This window comes from Boleophthalmus pectinirostris, unplaced genomic scaffold (assembly GCF_026225935.1).
Source record: "Boleophthalmus pectinirostris isolate CB_2022bp ecotype Guang Dong unplaced genomic scaffold, ASM2622593v1 HiC_scaffold_20, whole genome shotgun sequence".
Taxonomy (NCBI): Eukaryota; Metazoa; Chordata; class Actinopteri; order Gobiiformes; family Gobiidae; genus Boleophthalmus; species Boleophthalmus pectinirostris.
In genome coordinates, this window is record NW_026571153.1 from 32,885,174 (window position 1) to 32,907,748 (window position 22,575).

The window sequence follows — 22,575 nt, forward strand, 5'->3', positions numbered from 1 at the left end:
GCACAGCAGTGCCCGGCCTCATGTGGCAAGAGTCTGCAGGCAGAACCTGGAGGATGAAGGGGTCGATACAACTGAATGGCCCTCATGATGACCTGACTTAAACCTGATAGAAAACCTCTGGGACATGTTTGGATTCATCAGATGTCGCCAGGTTGCTCCTCAGACTCTACAGGAGCTCAGTGATGCTCTAACACAAATCTAGGAGGACATTCCACAAGACAGCATGTAATTAAATATTGGCAAAATCATTCTTTCACTTTGATTTTGACAGTGTCTATAAAATGAAGCCTTCTGTGGACTGAAAACATCATTTCCATTAAAAGAGGAGCATCCTTTTTTTCCTAAGACATTGCCCTGTCCATATTTGTATATATATCCAACACATTTTGAGCAGTGTATGTTAAATAAAGTAAAACATGATGACACCAAAATTGTGAACTGAACCACACAATTTATTTATTATAATGTCAAAATCTCATCTTGTCTCATTCTCATGGACCCAGTCCTTTGTTCTGTCAAAACTGTGTCTCCTGGGATCCATTGCTTTTACTGCCCGATGTTAGTTGTTGTTAGTTTTATCATTACAGCAAAACTCTCTGGTCTCTTATAAACTCATCATGGTGAATCATTAGGATGCTCAGACTGCAGAAGGTAAGTGAGGAAGAACTTTGAACCACCCCAAACTGTTTAAAATGAAATATTTCTGTTTTTCACATTTTAAACAGTAAATCTCTGGTACAGCACCTTCAAGTCATTTTAGAGCTCTATCAGACATATTCGGCAAAATTGACTTTTTCAGAGCTTTTAACCATGTTATAGTTGTTTCTCTTCACCATTTACTCACCTGAAGTTGTATTTGGAGTGATTCGTGCATGTTTTGACTTACACACTTTGTTCTCCAGTTTTTGTTTTTTTCTTAATCTGTGATACACGTAGGATATAGAGAACACACAAGTACTATACGTCTGTTTACGTTGATTTAGTGTGTGTGTGCATGTGTGTGTGCATGTGTGTGTGTGCATGTGTGTGTGTGCATGTGTGTGTGTGTGTGTGCATGTGTGTGTGCATGTATGTGTGTGTGTGTGTGTGTGTGCATGTGTGTGTGCATGTATGTGTGTGTGTGTGCACAGATGAGCAGTTACACATTAGACGTGTAGATAAACTAAAGTTAAACTAAAGATAACCCGGAGGCCTAATGGAGCTGAGCGCCAGGGAAAGACAAACACACACACTGGACCGGCAATAAAAGATGGATCAGTAGCTCTGCTCTGCAAATAACAGCAAGAGGACAGAGAGAGGACACAGAGAGAGGACACAGAGAGAGGACACAGAGAGAGGACACAGAGAGAGGACACAGAAAGAGGACACAGAGAGAGGACACAGAGAGGACACAGAGAGAGGACACAGAGAGGACACAGAGAAAGAGGACACAGAAAGAGGACACAGAGAGAGGACACAGAGAGAGGACACAGAGAGAGGACACAGGACACAGAAAGAGGACACAGAGAGAGGACACAGAAAGAGGACACAGAGAGGACACAGAGAGAGAGGACACAGAGAGAGGACACAGAGAGAGGACACACAGAGAGGACAGGACAAGAGGACACAGGACACAGAGAGGACACAGAGAGAGGACACAGAGAGAGACACAGAAGAGGACACAGAGAGGACACGAGAGAGGAGAAGAGGACACAGAAAGAGGACACAGAGAGGACACAGAGAGAGGACACAGAAAGAGAGGACACAGAGAGAGGACACAGAAAGAGGACACAGAGAGAGGACACAGAAAGAGGACACAGAAAGAGGACACAGGAGAGAGGACACAGAGAAGAGGACACAGAGAGAGGACACAGAAAGAGGACACAGAGAGAGGACACAGAAAGAGGACACAGAGAGAGGACACAGAAAGAGGACACAGAGAGAGGACACAGAGGACACAGAGAGGACACAGAGAGAGGACACAGAGAGAGGACACAGAGAGAGGACACAGAAAGAGGACAGAGAGAGGATAGAGAAGACAAAGAGAGGGCAGAGTCAGGACAGAGAGAGAGAACAGAGACATGACAGAGAAGACAGAGAGAGTGCAGAAAGGGCAGAGAGAGGACACAGAGAGGACAGAGAGAGGATAGAGAGAGGACACAGAGAGAGGATAGAGAGAGGACAGAGAGAGGAGACAGAGAGAGAGCAGAGTTAGGACAGAGAGAGAGAGCAGAGAGGATAGAGAGAGAGAGGACAGAGAGAGAGAGGACGAGAGAGAGAGGACAGAGAGGACAGAGAGAGGAGAGAGAGGATAGAGAGAGGATAGAGAGAGGACAGAGAGGACAGAGAAAGTGCAGAGAGAGAGGACAGAGTGATAACAGAGAGGACAGAGAGAATGCAGAGACAGGACAGAGAGAGGACAGAACGAGGACAGAAAGAGAGGACAGAAACAGGACAGAATGAGGACAGAGAGGGAGGACAGAGAGAGAATAGAGAGGACAGAGAGAGGATAGAAAGGATAGAGAGAGGACAGAGAGAGGACAGAGAGGATAGAGAGGACAGAGAGAGGATAGAAAGGATAGAGAGAGGACAGAGAGAGGACAGAGAGGATAGAGAGGACAGAGAGAGAGACAGAGAGGATAGAGAAGGATAGAGAGAGGATAGAGGACAGAGAGAGAGACAGAGAGAGAGAGAGAGAGAGAGAAGAGAGAGAGAAGAGAGGAGAGAGAGGAGACAGAGGGAGGACAGAAAGAGGACAGAGAGGGAGGACAGAGGATTAGATTACTTCTTATTTTCTGAGCCAAAATCTCAATATATACAGACGGGCCCTTGGGTTAGAGCAGTGGTCCCCAACCTTTACTGTGCCACAGACGGGTTTTATGTCCAACAATATTATTTATTTAGTCCTGGTTTAATACTTGGTTTAGACCTGGTTTAGGACTGATTTTAGTCCAGGTTTAGTCCTAGTTTTAGTTCTGGTTTAGTCCTGGTTTTAGGTCTGGTTTAGAGGTGTGGGAAACACAGGAGGAGACGCAGTCCACACAGCATGATTTAGTCCTGGTTAAATCCTGTTTTAGTCCTGGTTTGAGTCCTGGATTTAGACCTAGTTTAGAAGTGATTTTAGTCTTGGTTTAGTTCTGGTTTAGTCCTGGTTTTAGTTCTGGTTTAGAGGCGCGGGAAACACAGGAGGAGATGCAAGCCACGCAAGATGGTTTAGTCCTGGTTAAATCCTATTTTAGTCCTGGTTTAGTCCTGGTTTTAGGCCTGGTTTAGAACAGATTTTAGTCCTGGTTTGGTCCTGGTTTTAGTTCTGGTTTAGTTTTGGTTTAGTTCTGGTTTAGTCATGATTTTAGTTCTAGTTTAGAGGTGTGGGAAACACTGGAGGAGACGCAGTCCGCACAGCATGGATTAGTCCTGGTTAAATCTTGTTTTAGTCCTGGTTTTAGGCCTGGTTTTAGACCTGTCTTAGACCTGGTTTAGAACTGATTTTAGTTTTGGTTTAGTTCTGGTTTAGTCATGATTTTAGTTCTAGTTTAGAGGCGCAGGAAACACAGGAGGAGACACAAGCCATGCAAGATGGTTTAGTCCTGGTTAAATCCTGTTTTCGACCTGGTTTATACCTGGTTTATAATTGATTTTAGTCCTGGTTTAGTTCTGGTTTAGTCCTGGTTTTAGTTCTGGTTTAGTTTTGGTTTAGTTTTGGTTTAGTCTTGATTTTAGTTCTGATTTAGAGGCACGGGAAACACAGGAGGAGGCGCAGTTTACATGACATACAGGAAGGGGGGGTTGTGCTTTCGTGGCCTGGTACCAAACGACCCACGTACCGGTACCGGTCCACGGGGGTTGGGGACCCCTGGTTTAGAGGACAAGCATTTGATATGTAGATGATTATAGAGAGTTGTAAACCTTTGTATGAAATCATTTCCAAAGTCAAAGTTGAATAGCATCAAACCATCAAACTACGAAATCAGATATAAATAATTATCCAGTTCTTGACGACGGCCTTAGTAATCTATTGTAATCTATTCTGTCAAGTGTCTGTCTATGTGGTAAGTCTGAGGACAATGTTCTAAACTCACGCAGAGGCCAAGGGAGAATGGAGGGAGAGGGGACGAGGAAGGAGGAGGAGGAAGAGGAGGAGTGGTGAATGCTTGGAGCAGGGAGATTGTGAAATGTGGAGGACCCTGAGCAGCTGGACTTTGGCTGAGAGCTCCGTCAATCTGTCACCGCTGTACTGTTTTATAAGTGACCGAGGGACTGGAGAGGAGGGACGGGGACCAGAGAGGGACAGGACAGGACCTGAGAAGGCAGGGGACAGAGGAGGCAAAGGAGGGCGAGTGGAAGCAGAGGAACCAAGAGACAGAGAACAGGATGTGGACGGACAGTAAAGCCGAGGCGGGGGACAGCGGGGACAAAAGGACTGGTTTTGTCCACAGACTGCTCATGTGGACGGGGGACATGCTGTGGCTGGACACACTGGTGCAGGGTAAGGAACACATGCTTTGGTATGTGAAAAACAGTACAGCAGAGGACAAATGTGTACTCACTAAGATCAAGGAAAAACATGTACTACAAGTTCTCACCCGTACATTTAAAAACTTTTTTTTTTTGGGACACACAAATCTGAGAAATGTTTAGAGGTTTAAATATTACACTGTTTTCTGCTCTCTGCTATAATGTAGTTTCCTCATCACACACAGACCTGGAGTAGTGTTTTGTTTCATTCACACATGTTTAACATGTTTGAGTTCTTCTCTCAAACAGAAAACACTTTGTTCCACCTTGTGATGTCATGTGGTAACACAGGATGTTTGTAAACTCCATACACCTTCAGTAGAATCATTTGGATGATTTCAGCGCTGGAATTGCCAATCTCTACCATAGACTGTATAAAAAGTGGACTAAGTGAGTGTGATGTGAGTGTCACAAAGCGTCCAGCGCCACTCGAATGAAGTTCCCGTTGCCACGGTTACAGGAGCGAATTTGGAGCCAGGCTCCATATTTGGAAATCTGATCTCAAGTATCATAGATTGAGGTTGTTAAAAGTTCCCGCCCTCTCACCGGAAAGTGGTAAGGAGGCTGAATTAGCAAGAAAACCACAGAACTATAATCAAATCTGAAGGTGAACAATAGATAGTGTCGTGTTGTTTTCAGTGGTCTGTGCTCATTGGTGCATGGGTCCAAAAAAGATGTTCACTTCTGGGACTTTGTTTGGCGTGTTCTCGATGACTCTGGGCTTTGTTCAGTTGTGGCGTGTAGGGAGGGTGCTGTCTGGGACCAACGGATTGTCGGTGTGTTCGCAGTGACTCAGTTGTTCAGTTGTGGCTTAGAGTGGCACATTGCACTCGCTTTTTTGGTTCGTTCCTTCGCCCACGTGGAGTGATGAGTGTGTCTGTGGGTGTTTTTCTCTGCGAGGTCGCTGTCTGCTCCGTGTGTGTTTGCCTGCGCCGCGGGTGGTGCAGCTTTTTAGTTTACTGAAGTCATGCTGGGACACCTGAGTGGATTCGTGTATAGGGCGCTCTGGATTGCATGGTGCGTGGTCATTTTTTGATGGGGTTGGAGGCTTAAGATTGCACCTAATAGCCTGCAAAATACTGTAATTTTCATCTAAGTGGTCTTTAAAAGGTCTTAAATTTGGGGGAGTCAAACCTGGCAATACTCTGTCAAACTCTGCCCCTGTTTGTATCAGAAACATGTGTCTATAATCTGGGCAGTCCTGTGTGATGTCACGTAGTACTTGTAATTGCAATGACCACTGGAGGCGGCACACACTCAGTTTAACTGTTTATGACCAGAAAGCTGCAAACATATCGCTTTTGCACAAAAATAATCAAAAAGGACAATAGGCACAGTAGATAATGTGAGTAAAATACCATACACACTGTTTAGTAGTGAGGAAAAAGTAGATTTAGTGTTTAGTTCCACTTTAAAGTACAGGGTTGTTACGTTTGGTGTATGTAAGAGATACTCTTGTCCCTATGAGAGAAAAATTGCATTTTAAAAAAAAGTGTAAATGTTCACATATGAGCTGATGAAATGAAATGAACCAAACACTAAAACTAAACAGAAGCACAGGCACAGGAGCTGGGTGCATGTCAATAACATTTAACTAGGAGTTTCTTGTTTGGGGCTCTTTTGTAAGCTTGGTCACTTGTTTTTCTCTAAAGATCTGGCGACTATGAAAGCCAAAACCCCAGTTCTCTCCACCTCCCCCTCAGAACTCCTTCACTGCAGATGTGTCAGACGTGCTGTTGTTGCGCTGGTGCACGTGAGCGCTCAGAGCGTGTCCTCTGTGTTTCAGACTGGTGGTGGGGGCTGCAGCTGCTGGTCTGGGGGCTCCGTGGGGTGGCCAGGGTCATTCTGGCCAACAACCCCCTGAGCGGGCTCTTGATCGTGGCCGCGCTCCTCTGGGCCTCCCCCTGGCAGGCACTGCTGGGGAGTGTGGGGGTGCTGTGCTCCACACTCACTGCCATCATCACCGGACAGGACAGGTGAGACAGGTCCAGGACAGGTCCACAGGATTTACTGTCAATGAATGAAAGAAACAAATTATTAAATTACAGCAAGCACCTCCCTCTGATGTAAACACACAAACAAGACCAGACAGTGAAGCCAACACACCACACCACCTACGAAAGACACAACATTTAAGGCAGAGAATTATTTAGCACACTGATAACTGTGGGAAAACTCTGCGTGAAGTCAAACGCAAACCTATGCAATATCTATGTCATTCATTTGTGCTCCATTTGTGCTGCAAAAAAGTTTAGTTTGTGCTGCTTTAGTTTTGGAGATATTAACAATTCTTTTATAGGTCAAATTAGGGTCAGCAGCCCCCAGGAAGTTTCAAAATGCTCTAAAATGGGCCAAGACTGTGTTTAATCATTTTTGCTACATTTGTGATGTTTTGTGTTGCAAGAAGTTTCAGTTGTGTGAATATGGTTCTTAAGATATTAACGTCGTCCAGCCCCTCAAAATGGTAAACAGCGTTTGTATTTCGTTTGTGTTGTGACAATTTTCATTTATGTTAGTATATTTCTAAAATTATTAATTATTATTTTTGTGGATATTATATGACGTCATTTTCACTGAGCTGAAGGCAGTGTTTTTAACAAACCCCACAAAACTAGTAAAGAGAAACGATCTCAGGCTGTGGTAAAGTCTGTATCAGTCTTTAGTAACTTGCTTTTGATTCATATTTTATATAATAACACAGACTTTTCCATCAGATCGTTATCACTATTTTTGTGGAGTTTTGCTAAAGTCACTGCCGTCAGCTCAGAGAAAATGACTTCATATAAACGCCACAAAAATAATAATGAATGATTTTAGAAATAAAAGCACAAATGAAATTCAAATGTTTCATATAATTTTCTGCCTGTTTTGAGGCTATTTTACATTTTAAGGGGCTGGATGACTTCATCGGCTGAAAATAAAACTGTTAATATCTTAAAAACCATAATCCCACAAATGAAACTTTTTGCAGCACAAAACATCACAAATAAAGCACAAACAATTGACACCATTTGGGGAGTTTTAGAGCATTCTGAAGCTTCCTGGGGGCTGCTGACCTTAATTTGACCTATAAAAGAATCATTAATATCTCCAAAACTAAAGCAGCACAAACAAAACTTCTTGCAGCACAAAACAGCACAAACGACTGGCATAGTTTTTGTGTAAGTGTGCCTTTGATGGCGGCCAACTTCACGCAGGTGTTGGGATAAAGCTGTTCTAGCCTTGCAGTGTATGTTCTCATGGACTTTCCAGAGGGTCACAGGTGGAACAGCAGGTGGAACAGCAGGTGGGCAGGGCACAACCCTCATTTACCCAATTTAGTTTTGTGTCAGTCAAATCTGTTGGCCTTTGTTGGATTCTATTTTCATAATTACTCAACAGAAACAGTTACAAAAGTTACTGTCAGTTACAGCCTTGGTTTGGTTTCATTTAAGTTAAATAGAGCACATTTTCACTTCAGTCAGTTCCTCCATGTTTCTATGCACTCATCCCTTTGCTAAAACGAAATCCCCACTAACATATATTTAATAGATGTATCAAGAATCTCGGACTTCTGGTCATCGCACAATTCATACTGGGAAGGATTTTCTGAAAAAGTGAGCATCAAATCTCCATGTTTGTTTTCCCAGTGGGATGCGTCTATTGACAAAGCCAGTCTTTTCTAGTCTTTTGAACCACATCGCTTTTGTTTCTGGTTCTGATATTGTCATTTTAGTTTTGAGATTTGGACATCATAATTGTGTGGGTGATGGATGTCCTAACAGCAGAAAACGGCTCGAGAAATTTGTTTTCGAACTCCATAAAGGGAACAAAAGGGAATCAGATGTGTGTGACTGCAAACCTCTGTTCAAACTGTTTCTCTTCCCAGTGGAATTTAAAAATAGTGAAAGGTGAAGGTGATGGGCAGGATTGATCCACAGGAAGGACCGAAAAGGAAACCTTTGACTGCCTAAATCATCCTGAGTTTGGAGTGAACATTTTGTATGTAGAGCGCCATCAAAGCAGGATCCCATTTGTTAAGTGAGAGGTGCAGAAGACAAACAGATTTTACAGCAACATCACGTCTTGGTCGTTTTGCAGTGGAAGTTTTTTCTTGGCGAACAGTTGGTGCCTTTCGCTTTGGCGTTGACTTTTTGAATTCGTAACCAAGGTTGAGTGAGGGATCGGGATTTTGCTTTGATGCCGCTTCACTCTCACTAGTTTTCAATTCTGTTGGGAAGGAAAACAGTTTGAACGGAGGTTTGCAGTCACACACATCTGATTCCCTTTTGCGGTTATGGAGTTTGCAAACAAATTTCTCAAAAGCGTTCTCCACTGTTAGGATCCAACAACCACACAATTACGATGTCCGACTCCCAAAACTAAAATATGACAATATCAGAACCAGAAACAAAAGTGATATGGTTCAAAAGACTAGAAAAGACTGACTTTGTCAACAGACGCATCCCACTGGGAAAACAAACATGGTGGTTTGATGCTCACTTTTTCAGAAAATCCTTCCCAGTATGCATTGTGCGATGACCGAAAGTCCGAAATTCGTGAAGCATGTATTATAACACAGGCAAGTCTGGCTAAAACATAGGACAAAGGCAGTAAATAGTGGAAACAATACAATTCAGTATTTAGTTTAGTAATATTTAAAAAGTTCCTTTTAACACATTTAAAAGTAAAATTTAACACACAAAATTTGAACTAATATATAAGATTCAACTAAACTAAATCACACAAAACCTCATTAGTAATGCAAAAAACAAAGATTAATCAAACCAAAACAACCAGTTGAATCCCAGATTTCCGTACCCAAAGTGCTAGTGTTGTGCAAGTATAAAAAGGTGCTGTAGTAGTAGTTTTTTTTTTCCTCTCTCTCTTTTTTTCTCTTTTTATAGATGTAAAGTGCTGGGTGTGTGGAAAGATAAAGGAACTTATGGGCGAACTTTGAGATCAGACTTTGCGAGAGAATTCAAGAAGATTTAAGAGAGGATTGAGAGAATTTGAAAGCAGGGAAACAACAGCAGCTGCAGCAGCAGCGTAATCTGCCACATAAAAATACACAAGTTACTCTGCTGGGGGAACAGTGTTTGTGTTTAAATAAATAACAGAAAAAAAAGGAAAATGGCTGTTTCCTGTTTCCAAGACTTAAACTGTGATGCGGGACTTTTGAGCCGTATACGGACTGAATCAAGTCTAAAACAGGTCCGACCAGATCGGGGCTGAGACCAGAACTTAGACCAGGACCAGACCAGAACTGAAACTGGGACTGAGACCAAGGACTGAGGCCGGGATCAGACCAGGACCAGGTCGTGATTGAGACCGGCACTGAGACTGGGACTAAGATGGGGACCAGACTGGGACTGAAAATGGTTCAGTCCTGGTTTAGTCCTGTTTTTAGTCCCATTTTTGTCCTGATTCAGTCCGTATGCGGCGCAAAAGTTCGGCATCACAGTTTAAGTCACGGAAACTCTTATTTTAGGTTTAATAAAGTCTTATTTTAGGTTTTATATTACAAAACAAATGAACAAATGATACACGAATTAACTACTTCCACTAAACAGCTTTTACACAGTTCAGAGTAATGTTTAGTACGACTGAGGGCCTGTTTACACGAGAGCGCTTGCGTGTAAAAACGACAACATATTTTATCAGAAGTGCCTTTTGTTTAGATGGTGGTGGCATTTTTGGGGCTAAAAAATGCAAAAATCTAAAACCACCCTCCAGAGTGGAGAAGTTGAATACACTCCATTTCAATCTACATTGCCCAAGACACAAAACTGGTCAGATCTGCTCACATTGCGTACGCGTTTACGTCACATACATACGGTGCAGATGAGAAGAAGGAAGATTCTATGTGTTCAGACATAGTGGTGTTGTGTGATAGTGTATGACAGCACCACCTAGCCACCTGGCATGCATACCCAATCGAATTCCACAAAACGCTCATCTAAACGCGGAATAAAAAGTGAAGATGTGACGCCACTTTTGCATCTTCTGTTCAGATCGTCATTATATAAACATAGCCTCAATAAAAAAATTTAAAATCCACTGACCTCCTCATTAGAAAACTGTGGTGTCCAGTAGTAGCTGACGTCACTGTAAAAGTCATCACAACAAAGCGCCACATGCTGTGTGCAGAGTAGAGTATCAAAAATGACAACACAATCCTGCTGATTCTTAAATGCATAATTGATTTAAGAAAATAAACTTGTTGATCTTGAATATAAGCAGTTAAAGACTGTTCAGTTAAAGATTGTTCAAACCTAACATAACTTCAGAGGGCCAGTGGTGTGGGGAAATTACTATAACATGGTTAAAGCTCTGAAAAGTCCATTTTGGACTAGGCCTGCTTTACGTTGAGTGTTCTCTGGCTGACTGCTCTCCCTGTTGTGCTGTAGGTCAGAGGTGTGTGGGGGGCTCCATGGTTTTAACGGCATGCTGGTGTCTCTGCTCATGGGGGTGTTCAGCTCTGCAGGGGACTGGTACTGGCTCCTGCTCCTGCCTGTGTGCTTGGGCTCAGCTACATGGTCAGTCACACACACGCGTGCGCACACACACACACACACACACACACACAGGTCAGTTTAACAGGAGGACTGGTCAGGGAGGGTCAGCAGATCTGTGTCAGAGCAGTCCCTCCTCTGTGTCCCTCAGCATCACAGCAGCCTCCAGGGGCCACCAGGTGAACACAACAGGAAAGGCCTCGCTCTTACTTCACTCTTGTGTTTCGACTGGTGATGAAATGGTCCATTTCCTCAAAGTAAAGGAAGGTTTTCTACAACATTTGCTGCCATATCCATCCATCCAGTTTCTTTTGCTTATCAGGGGCCGGGTTGTGGGGGCAGCAATCTAAGCAGGGACTCCCAAACTTCCTCACCCTAGACACATCCTCCAGCTCCTTCGGGGGGACCCCGAGGCGTTCCCAGGCCAGCTGAGAGACATAGTCCCTCCAGTGTGTCCTGGGTCTTCCCTGGGGCCTCCTCCCTGTGGGACATGCCCGGGAGGCATCCGGAACAGATGCCCGAGCCACTTCAACTGGCTTCTCTCGACATGGAAGACCAGCGGCTCTACTCTGAGCTCCTTCTGTGTGACTGAGCTCCTCACCATATCTCTAAGGGACTGCCCAGCCACTCCGTGGAGGAAACGCATTTCGACTGCTTGTATCTTGTCCTTTTGGTCATTACCCAGAGGTCATGACCATAGGTGAGGGAAGGAACATAGGCATTCGACCTTGTCCCTCATAGTGTCCTGTGGGGGGTGCTCTGAGAGTATGGGGTCTGGGGCCCTTTGCTTTCCTGTATGACCGGAGCAGGAGCTGTGTTCATTGCCAGCAGTAAGTCAGACCTGTTCCCGGTGCATGTTGGACTCCGCCAGGGCTGCCCTTTGTCACCGGTTCTGTTCATTGTATTTATGGACAGAATTTCTAGGCGCAGTCAGGGGCCGGAGGGGGTCCGGTTTGGGGACCACAGGATCTCATCTCTGCTAAAAATAAACCCTGACCAAACCAAGTCTAAAACTGGACTCAGCCAGGTCTAGACTGAGATCTGAACTAAAGCAAACCAAGACCATGATCAAACAAGCAGTAAACTAGTGTAAATGGGTGGATAGTTAGCACACTTGCCTCAACACAGCCTTGCTCCTGACCTATGTGTGTGTGTTTCCAGCGTGCTCCTGTTCTCCAGCCTGTCCTCGCTCCTCGACCGCTGGGACCTCCCCGTGGCGGTGTTCCCCTTTAACATGACCATCGTGCTGTTCCTCCTCTGCACAGACCCTCAGCACCCGTACTTCCCCCGGTACTTGTCTGCCCCACCAGGGGGAGGGGCCATGAACGCCACACAGCTCAGCGCACTACAGGTCAGCACCCCTGTGTACTTCCCCGACACCAGCTCAATTACATTTACTTGACTAACTTGTTAAAGAGGGGACTTCTGCAAAATCAACTTTTTGGGAATTTCAGCCATGTTCTAACATTGTTCCCTCATCACAAACGTGCCTGAAGAGGTTTTAGAGTCACCCATGCGTGTGTGAATAATCTAGTGATCTCTCCTGGGTCCTCCTTACGGATTCTGTTCAAGGCTCCACCCACACGACAATTCTCCATAAATATACAAAAATATGATACAAAACAATACACTCCAGCGTTACAAACGATGCAATGTGCAGTAGTTTCATTAAATGATTGTAGTGACAACTGTTTGAAGAGGAGTGTCTTTTGACTCAGTGCGTCAAAAACAAAAGTGAAACTTATAAAACATGTTAATATGTGTTTTTTTTTTTTTTTTAGATGAATATAGCATTTAAAAAATAAAATAAAATAGAAAAGCTAACATGTAGGGGTGTGCAAAAATATCAAAATATCCATATATCGTATCGTTTAATGTGATGATATAGTATCGATATCATGGGTTGCTGTATTGATATATCGCAAAGAGTATTTTTTGGTATATTTTACTAAATAATTTTATTACAGAGCTACAGTTTTGTTGTTTGTTTAGAGGAAGAAAACTTGTCACATTTGACATTTTCACTGTTTTGATGATTAAAATGTTTTGTGTTTTGTTGCACATGAAGTGGTTTAACAGACTTTTAGTATCACAACCATGATTCAGATATTGTTTTTATTGAACCGTATATCGAATCGAAAGTGCACTGTATCAATTGTATCATGGCCTATGTCTCAAGGTATGTATTGTATCGGCAACTTCTTCATGATACCCAGCCCTACTAACATGGTGATCTAAAAAAAAGAAGTAATATACCCCCTCTTTGAAGACATTGAACTTTTCAGAGGACTTTTCTAGCAGTTTCCTTTAATCCTACTGGAGTAATATTTCATTGAAGTAACAATACTCTTACTTGTGTAAAAGTTGTGCTTCCTGTCTCCACTGTGCGTAGTGACAAAAGCTTTATGTGACTATGAAATGAACTGAACATGTGTGTTTCTTTCAGCTCCTTCAAATATGATTTAGTTTGTCTCATTTTTGTGTCTACCAGATTTTGTGACTAATTTATTTAAGGTTTTGTCCTTACATTTGCTCTAACTTCAAAATACTGCATCTGCATCCTGACAGTTACTCTTTAAGTTACTTTTTCTTGAATACTTTTCCAAAAATACTTTTGGACCACTACTTTGTACTTCTACTCGATAAGTATTGCCATATTTTTTGGACTTTAACGCCCATTTAAAATCCTTACATTTTCTCAAAAATCCACAGCGTGCATTATGTATTCCTTCTGGTTGTGCTGACTGACCTTGAACCAATTTTATATGGTACACGGTGCTCAAAAATCTGTCAAAATGTTTTAGTACAACTTTGGTAAGATACAAAGTGGTACCACCTGATGGATTATTGGAGCATTATGGCTACCATAGTCAGGAGCCTCGAGGAGTAAGTCTAACAGAAGCTGACCGCATCAGTGCACAAGGAGCTGTTTTTTCAGACCTTATAGTTTATGCAAATTAGTCATGTGGTTTTAAGTTTTGTTTCTGTAAAACATAAACAAATGTGCACAAAGCTGCATTAAACACATTAGTAATCAATGTATATTTGAGTTCTCCTCATAGGAAATAAAAAACAAACTTAATTGATTCAGCCACATTCACATTCATAATCCACATTCACCAAGACAGAGGCAACGTGGGGCGAATTACGCAACAATCTGCCAATGGATCATGGATGCCTGGACTAAAGAATCAGTCTCAAGGGTCGTCCGTTTGTTTCTCTTAATGTGCCTTATAATCTGGCGCACCTTATGTATGAAAAATAAGGTATTTTGAATTTCAGTCATTTAGTATATTTCAGTTATTTGTGGATCTTATACCATAATTTGACATTAATGTTTCTGTGCACAGATCGGTTTGCTCAGGTTTATTATAGTTTTTGTTTTTTGTTTTTTTTAATGCTTCTCTCATATTTAAAATAATACACACACAAAAAGTAAAATTAAGTGATGTAATTGATGTAGTTTGTGTGTGTGTGTGTGTGTGTGTGTGTGTTGCTGTAGTAAGAGACCAGCGTTTGTGTAGAAGCATCTGGGCACGTGCAGACCCAAATGTGATGCAATTTAGTCTGTTGTCTCCCAGTACTGGCCTTTCCCACTGTGGACAGCACCAACAAACAAGTTTTCACAATTGTTTACTCCATAGACGAAAACAGAAGGCAGAATGTAGTCTGTGCTCTTACTGTTTTAAGAGAAACCACTTTCGCAACTGAACCTTCACCTGCCGTAACATGCAAATGGAGACACGTCCAAGTTGAGTCACCACCGTGCATCAGTGTCTGTGTGTCAATAGAACATTTGCAGATGGTAGAAAACTCCAAATGTGCACACAAAACAAACAGACTGAGTGTGGCATGTCCGCTCCAGATGGATCCAAGCACAAACAGGTATGAGTCAGCCGTTCCCATGGCAACAGAGCCACGGCTTTTTGACAAGGAATAAAAAAATATAAATGTCTAATAAAAGAAATGTCAACCAGGAGAGACGGAGACACGTAAAACAGTATGGTGTGTGTTACAACATAAACATACACTGTGTCATTTTGGGCCAAATTAAAGGTGTCTTATGGGGTCTGGAATTTTCCAAGGTATAGCATTAAACTTACATTACTACACTGCTCTGAAATATCTAGAACATATTTTTACTGAGAGACATGAGCATTTCTCCACAAATCTGATCTGTAAATCACCTGCTTGTCTCCATGAAGATTAAGTTGCCATACTGTAGAATAATAATATATAACTATTAACGTGGGACTAAACACTAGGTCAGTGCTTCTCAGTTATTTTCTGTCACGCCCCCCGTGGGAAGAACAAAGCATTTCGCGCTCCTCCACTTTCCGCCGCGACTATAAATAGTATCATTTGTATTCATAAAGCGGGATGATTGTTGCAATATTCAGCACGTTTTCACTGAAAAAACTCAAGTGTCTTATCAGCGTGATTGGGGTGTAATGTCTTTGAGTGACGTTTTAGTTTATTTGGCTTCATGCTGTCCTCTGCCAACATTTTTAGACACAGTAAACACAGTGGTCTTTCCTCGTTTCCCACCGTAGTCACAGTGAAGCCGAGTACTACATCCGCTTCGTCATATGTCCTTGTCTTAGCTTTCGGGAGACTGCTCATTATCGCCCTATTCTACGTCTTTCTTTTCTTCCCTGTTAAATGTTTTTCCATGATGTCTCTTGGGGGTTTGTTCTCTGCACTTCATTTCTCCTGCTCTGTGCTGTGTGTGCATTTGCTTGGTGCAAAAACCTGACACTCTACTGCTAACTACTGTAGTGGATGTGCAATTACACTTTATTCTAGTACGGCAAAAAAAAAGCATGTTCCTCGAGATCACAGGCACCTCCCCTGGTATCGCACTGCACCCCCCATTTGAGAAGGATTGCATTAGTTCAACTTTTTCTCCTCCTCCCCTCACTCTCCCCTTTAGTCCTCCAGACTAAATTCTTGTGATATTTGTGAGACTCCCACTGTGAGGGTTAATCACAGAGCAGTATTGAGGTTTGTGTAAAAGCCAAAGGTGAAGCACCCAAATAAGCCAAAACTAAGGCTGATCATGTGGAGAACTCAGTTCAGAGTCTTACCACGTCAGTGTGACCTTAGTCAGGTTCATGAACTTATGAAAACAAGGAAATGTGGCTCTTTCTCTGTTCACAGTTTGCTCCTCGCTCAGCCCTCATGTTTAGTGCTGCCTCTGGAGGGTTTATAGTCTCCTCTGTGCAGCATGTGAATGAGACATGTGTCCTCAGCTCCTCTGATCCTGCTCCAGCTCTGGACCCCTGCCCAGCCCCACTGCCTCTGTGCCCACCAGCCCCAATGCCCAGTGCTCAGCCCCACTGCCCCTGTGCCCACCAGCCCCACTGCCCCTGTGCCCACCAGCCCCACTGCCCCTGTGCCCACCAGCCCCACTGCCCCTGTGCCCACTAGCCCCACTGCCCCTGTACAGAAGTTTATGGACGTCAGCACTCCTGTGTTTCCTGCCCGTGTCTCTCCTTCTCCTGTCGCACCTGCCTCCCCTGCCCTTATTACTCCTGTCTCTCCTGTCTCCCTCTGAGCTACTCTCCAGAAAGGGCTCATGTCTCTCGTGTCTCTCGTCTTTTTCCAGCCCTTGTTGCTCCTGTCGTTCCGGTCTCTCCTCCCTCTGAACTGCTCATGACGCAGAGCATATTTTTACCAGTCTGTGGAGAAAGCCTGCTGCCTGGTCCTGCTCACATTAACATACATGACACACACACACACAGTTTAGGTAATACATTATTGTGATTGTGCACTCATAGTATCGGATTACACAGAGATAAGACCATGTGGGAATAGAAAAGAAAGTGCGATTTAATGTCAAAAATGACATTCAGATCATGGAGAGCTCTAAATGGACAGACGCCCAGTACATCAGTGACTTACTGCTCCTTCCACCCTCCTCAGGTCAGGGCCTCTTAATGGTTCCAACGTCTGGCTTTAAAACATGGGGGGATCAGTCCTTTCAAGCTGTGGCCCCCAAATTACAGAATGCCCTCCCCCTAGCCCTCCACGAGGCAGACTCTACTGACTTTTTTAAAAAGCAACTCAAGATACTGCTGTTTAGACAAGCTTTTGGTTGACTGTGTCTGTAATTCCTCTGTTCTTGTACATGTTGTTTATTGCACTTTGTAAAGCACTTTGTGATGTCTGATCTGTGAAAGGTGCTCTGTAAATAAAGTCTTACTTACTTACTTACATTCTATTGTTTAAAGAAAGTGTTTTCATTATCATCGTGGTATCAGAATCGGTATTGAGTATTGTGACAACTGCAGACACACCTGTCCCTACCCTCAGGAAACTGTGTGTTGTCTTCGCTGTCTTCAAGTGTATATTAAGTTGATTAGCACCAGCCCGTGAAACAAAAGTCACTCTGCTTTGGTATGTATGTAACTTGCATTTCTGTATAAAGACTCGGAGCTCAGACCCTTGGGGGCAGAGACTCAGAGCTGAGATGTTCTGGGAGATGTTCTGGGAGATGCTTGGGTAGGAGATGCTCAGGGAGGAGAGGCTGTTGGTCTCTGGCCAGGGCAGACCTAGGTCCAGTCCATATCTGCTGTAACGAGAATAAACTTTTGTCTGTATTCCAAAAACTCATAAATGGATGAATTACTTTTTTCTTCTTCTTTACTTATTTCTATAGCACTTTTCACAGACATTTGTCACAAAGACACTTGGCAGAGCATTATTCAGTATTATTCATCCATGGCAATCAGTGCCATCGGTTCCTTCAACCACCACCATCACTCACACACACCACTTTCATACTAGGCACTGAGGGTAAAGTGTTTTGTCTAAGGGCATAAGGACAGTTTTTGTGACTGGAGTCCCCCTGTGGCACCCGATTTTCCCAGTGTCTCCCATCCAAGTATTACCCAGGCCCGAGCTTGCTTAGCTTCTGAGATGTGACTGGATCAGGCTTTGACAAGAGATATATAATTTCTTCGACAACAGTATCCAGTTTATTCTTTAGTATCAAAAGTGTGAAATTTATCATGACAACTTTCAGATTCATGGTTTTAGCCTATGCTCATTTGCGCCCTCTGCTGTCAGCTGTTATGTAAGCACGAGGACTGACTGAATTACCCTGACCTGTTTTCTATACATAGTAAGGCCTGTGATGGTTTGATTGTAATGTTGTGAATCATGGAACGGGATCTTGTTCACGTTCTAAAATCTGATCATGTTCTAATTTCAGATGAAGGACCGAGGTCTATTGCTGTGTTTCATTATAGATATAGTGTTTTTCTAAACACTCAAAAAAGATAGAACTGTATGGGAGATTTACTGTTTTTGAAAGGAATCTCTAAAATTCTGTACTTAAAATCCTGTCTATGGAGACTGTCCCCTGCCTGTCTGTGTTTAAAGCCATACTATGGAATATTTCAGGCAAAGTAATGACACCTCCATGGAGACAGGCATTTGACACCCTCCATCAGTATAATGACACTTACTTACTCCCTATAAATGTCTAAAATGATTAGTGAGAAGCTCTTCATTTCTAGCGGACTGTTTATTCTATTTTTTTGTGCACTCTATGTTACTGTAAACACATCGGTGTACTTGGCTGTGTAATACCAGTACTTGTTGGTGACCAGTGCTTGTGCCCCCTGCAGGTCGTACGGGGCATTCCTCTTGGGGTGGGGCAGATCTACGCCTGCTCTGCCCTGGGCCCCTCCCTCCTCATCCTGGGGGCCGTGCTGCTCTACTCCCCCCTGCTGGCCGTCCACGCTCTGCTCGGCTCTGCTATAGGGACTCTGACCGGTGAGTGTCAAGAGAGAGAAAAGAATTGTGTTGTGCTTGTGTGTGCTCTGTGGTTATAATTTATGACACCATCACTATGTTACACTTTGAACATTTTCTACATCATGAATAGAACTTTTTTAACAGACGACATGATCATGCAGTGCTGGTTAATTCGAACATTTGAGCGGCTTAGCACATTATCTATGTCCATGTATATATGCAGTCTGTGCTTCTGTGTTAGAAAACTGTGGTGCCCAATGGGACCTGACATCACCATAAACGTCATGACAACAAAGCGCCGCAGGCTGTGGGCCCCTCCTATGGATAACTGCTCATCACACTTTATTTGTACCAAAATTACCCCACGTATGATTAAGAAAATAAAACTGGAGAAAGAAATGAGTAGAGAGCAGTGGGCATGTACCAGAGGCCGTGAAAACAGGTGTGTATCAGCAGAATAGTGTCTGAAAATAAGCTATTAAAGATTTCTCAAACATGCATGAATCACTCCAAATAAAACTTCAGGTGAATAGTGCGGGGAAGCTACTTTTACATGGTTAAACGTTCTGAAAAAACTATCAGAAATAGCATAATATAATTTCTGTATGTTTATATTTTACTGAATTCTGTAATAACGTGTTGAACCTGCATCTCCATAAACCTTATTTGGGCCTGGAGGAGGTTTTCCCACCTGCTTGTTTCCAAGGAAATGTTGTACTATTAGCTATAATCTTCAATGGAGAATATTCCGAAGTATAGTTTTAATTTTCAACTCCATGTAAAAAAGAAAGATTTGTTAGTTGTTCTACAAAATTGTAAAACTAGAATTGATGAAATTATGTTAAATATGTTTTTAAAATGTATAGTTTAACCTGTCACACTCTCTTTACGTGTTGTGTGTGTGTGCCATAGGTCTGTCCATGGGCGTGTCTCAGACCTGCCTGTACTCTGGGCTCTCCGGGTTTAACGGAGCTCTGGGTTGTATGGCTGTAGGAGGACTCTTCTTCACCTTCAGCTGGAGGACGCACCTGTTCGCCATCGCCAGCGGTAAGATCCACTCACTGGGTACATTTACAGTCAGTAGAATCAGATCTGGATTATTCAACTTTCTGTGTGAGATGAGTAAATGATTGCTCTTTTAACAGCTATAGTAAAGGCACAGTAAACTTTTCCGCAATTTCACAGCAACGTTACATCAACTTTACCACAACTTTACCGCAACTTTACTTCAACTTTACTGCAACTTTACAGCAATGTTACATCAACTTTACCGCAATTTCACAGCAACGTTACATCAACTTTACCGCAACTTTACATCAACTTTACAGCAACGTTACCGCAACTTTACATAAATTTTACCACAACTTTACAGCAACATTACATCAACTTTACCGCAACTTTACATCAACTTTACCGCAACTTTACAACAACGTTACAGCAACTTTACATCAACTTTACAACAACTTTACATACATTTTACCGCAACTTTACATCAACTTTACCACAATTTCACAGCAACGTTACATCAACTTTACCGCAACTTTACATCAACTTTACAGCAACGTTACTGCAACTTTACATCAATTTTACCACAACTTTACAGCAACATTACATCAACTTTACCGCAACTTTACATCAACTTTACCGCAACTTTACAACAACGTTACAGCAACTTTACAACTTTACATCAATTTTACCGCAACTTTACATCAACTTTACCACAACTTTACAGCAACGTTACGGCAAATTTACCACAACTTTACAGCAACGTTACATCAACTTTACGGCAACTTTACAGCAAGATTTTTTAAAAGCATTTTATCGATAAAACATTGATTGAAAAACTAAAAAAGTAAAACTGTGGACCACATCTTTACGCCTTTGTCTGTGTTTTTACCCTTACTCACTGAACCCCAGTCTGCTCACGGTCAACCTACATCACAAGCGCACTGACCCTGTTTGCACTAAAATTGTCAAAATTATTATATTTCTTGTGCTTGTGTGTATGCAGGCTTCTTCTCCGCGTACATGGACATCGCCCTGAGCAACCTCCTGGGGACGGTACGCATCTCCTGCAGCACCCACTCATTTGAGTAACCCCATAACTGTTAATGGTGGTCTGAAGAAACCAGAGGTGGTGTTCATGTGCACTCACAATATTCTAGAATCCCTTTAGAATTATATGGTACAATTTGCCGTCAATTCTCAAATGTGAATGCAGCCAGTTGAAATTTCTTCGCCAGTTTCTCTTTCAAAATTGTAAATAATTGCTAACTATGTGCTCTTTTTCTTTATTAGTATGGTGGGTCACTATATGGGACTTATTTTTAACTTCTTGATCACTGACTTGTCTCTAATTGCGCTCTTCTGTTTCTAGATAGGACTCCCAGCATGCAGTTGGGCAGCAACTATAGTGGCCACCCTGATGATGCTGATGACAGGGACTTTAAAAACATACCGCATCCCCATTGGCCAGGTCCGGTCGCCTGAGCACAACCTGCGCTCTCGCAACCAATGGGAGGCCGGCAGCCCCAAGGACAGAGACAGAGAGAGCACTGATGTGTAGTCCAGCTCCACCACGTCCAAGAACTGTGGAGGTCCGTCCTAACCTGCAGTTCCTAAACTGGTCATCCTTATTTATATGAAGTCATAGAAATAAGTTGTGATTTTTCATATGTCCAGAAGTGGTTCAGTGTCAAGAAGTTTCCATCTTTGGTCTTCTGGAAACTTTTCAACTCCATCCAGAAGCTCTTTTTCATTTGATGGAACTGATTTGAAGAACTAGGATCTTAGTCCACAAGTCCAGCTCAAGTCCTTCCTTGTAGACCACAAACCACTCATTTGAAGACAGCGAGGGGCAGATTTTAAGCGGAGGGAGAAACTGATTTGCAACAAAAGTGAAAGAAGCTATTTTTGTGAAGAAAGAGAGTCTTTCTTTGAACAGAGATGGTGGATTGAGATTTTGATCAAGTGTAACAGAAGCACCATCCGCAGCTGGAATAAGACCACAACAAGCCAAATAAATGCTAGTCAAGTACAAAACAATGCTAAAGGTGACACAGCCAACACACAATAAGGACACAAAGACTATAATGATGTTAGGTGTAAACGAGGGCAGGGCAGTTTCACTTCATTAACTCAGAGCAGAATAAATCCTAGTGTGTCAAGCCATTTCCATCAAATTTAAAATGACCTCTGAAGATTAAACATCTTGCAAAAATAGTGTCCAGATGACCACCATTGAAACTTTTTTTAAACCTAAAAATTGTTGAAAGAATATGAAAATGTACTGCAAATACAGACTGTATAGAGAGCACTAAAGGACTCCAGGTAATTGGCCGATCAAGTCTAGAAGTTATAGTGGCTAATTTAGACTCAAGATTCATATTAGGAATTATGAATGTGTGTTTCATACCAAAGCCAGTCAGGACGGAGTTTGTTGCAGGTACTTGTCCCTTGGGCGGGCACTTAGCCGCGAGGTACAATAGACCTTTTTCACAACAGTCAGAAGTGCCGGTTAATGTTTTTTTTTATGGCAAAATATCTGTGGAAATGTCTCGTGTATTTTCCAGCAGCTTCACAAATCTGCCCCGTCACCAAATCTTCATCCAACAAGGTCGACAAAGGACATAATCTGTCCATGAAGAATTTATCAACAACTATCAAGGTATGAAAGACAAAAACTTAAAGTCGAACAACGACATTACTGTATTAGTGAACAACTGAAAAAAACTAACATTATGGTCATGGATAAAACATAAGTAAGTTAACTCAAACTGACTCTAGAGTTAAAATAAAAAATGTATTTCATTATGTCAATATT

At 42.6% G+C, this 22,575-nt stretch overlaps 1 protein-coding gene across 1 annotated transcript; it reads left to right on the forward strand.

Moving 5' to 3' along the window:
- Nucleotides 1–4,350: 4,350 nt before the first annotated feature.
- Nucleotides 4,351–21,318, forward strand: si:dkey-183c6.7 (urea transporter 1). The gene is made up of 8 exons (XM_020940803.2): nucleotides 4,351–4,465; nucleotides 6,281–6,470; nucleotides 10,884–11,012; nucleotides 12,150–12,339; nucleotides 18,623–18,770; nucleotides 19,665–19,799; nucleotides 20,764–20,813; nucleotides 21,130–21,318. The coding sequence occupies exons 1-8, from the start codon at nucleotides 4,351–4,353 to the stop codon at nucleotides 21,316–21,318; spliced, it is 1,146 nt and encodes a 381-aa protein (XP_020796462.2).
- Nucleotides 21,319–22,575: the final 1,257 nt, after the last annotated feature.

Coding starts and splice junctions, on each gene's coding strand:
- si:dkey-183c6.7 (XM_020940803.2), top strand. CDS start 4,351: ATGTGGACGGACAGTAAAGCCGAGGCGGGGGACAGCGGGGACAAAAGG. Junction 4,466..6,280: donor GCTGGACACACTGGTGCAGG/GTAAGGAACACA, acceptor TCTGTGTTTCAG/ACTGGTGGTGGGGGCTGCAG. Junction 19,800..20,763: donor CCTGTTCGCCATCGCCAGCG/GTAAGATCCACT, acceptor GTGTGTATGCAG/GCTTCTTCTCCGCGTACATG.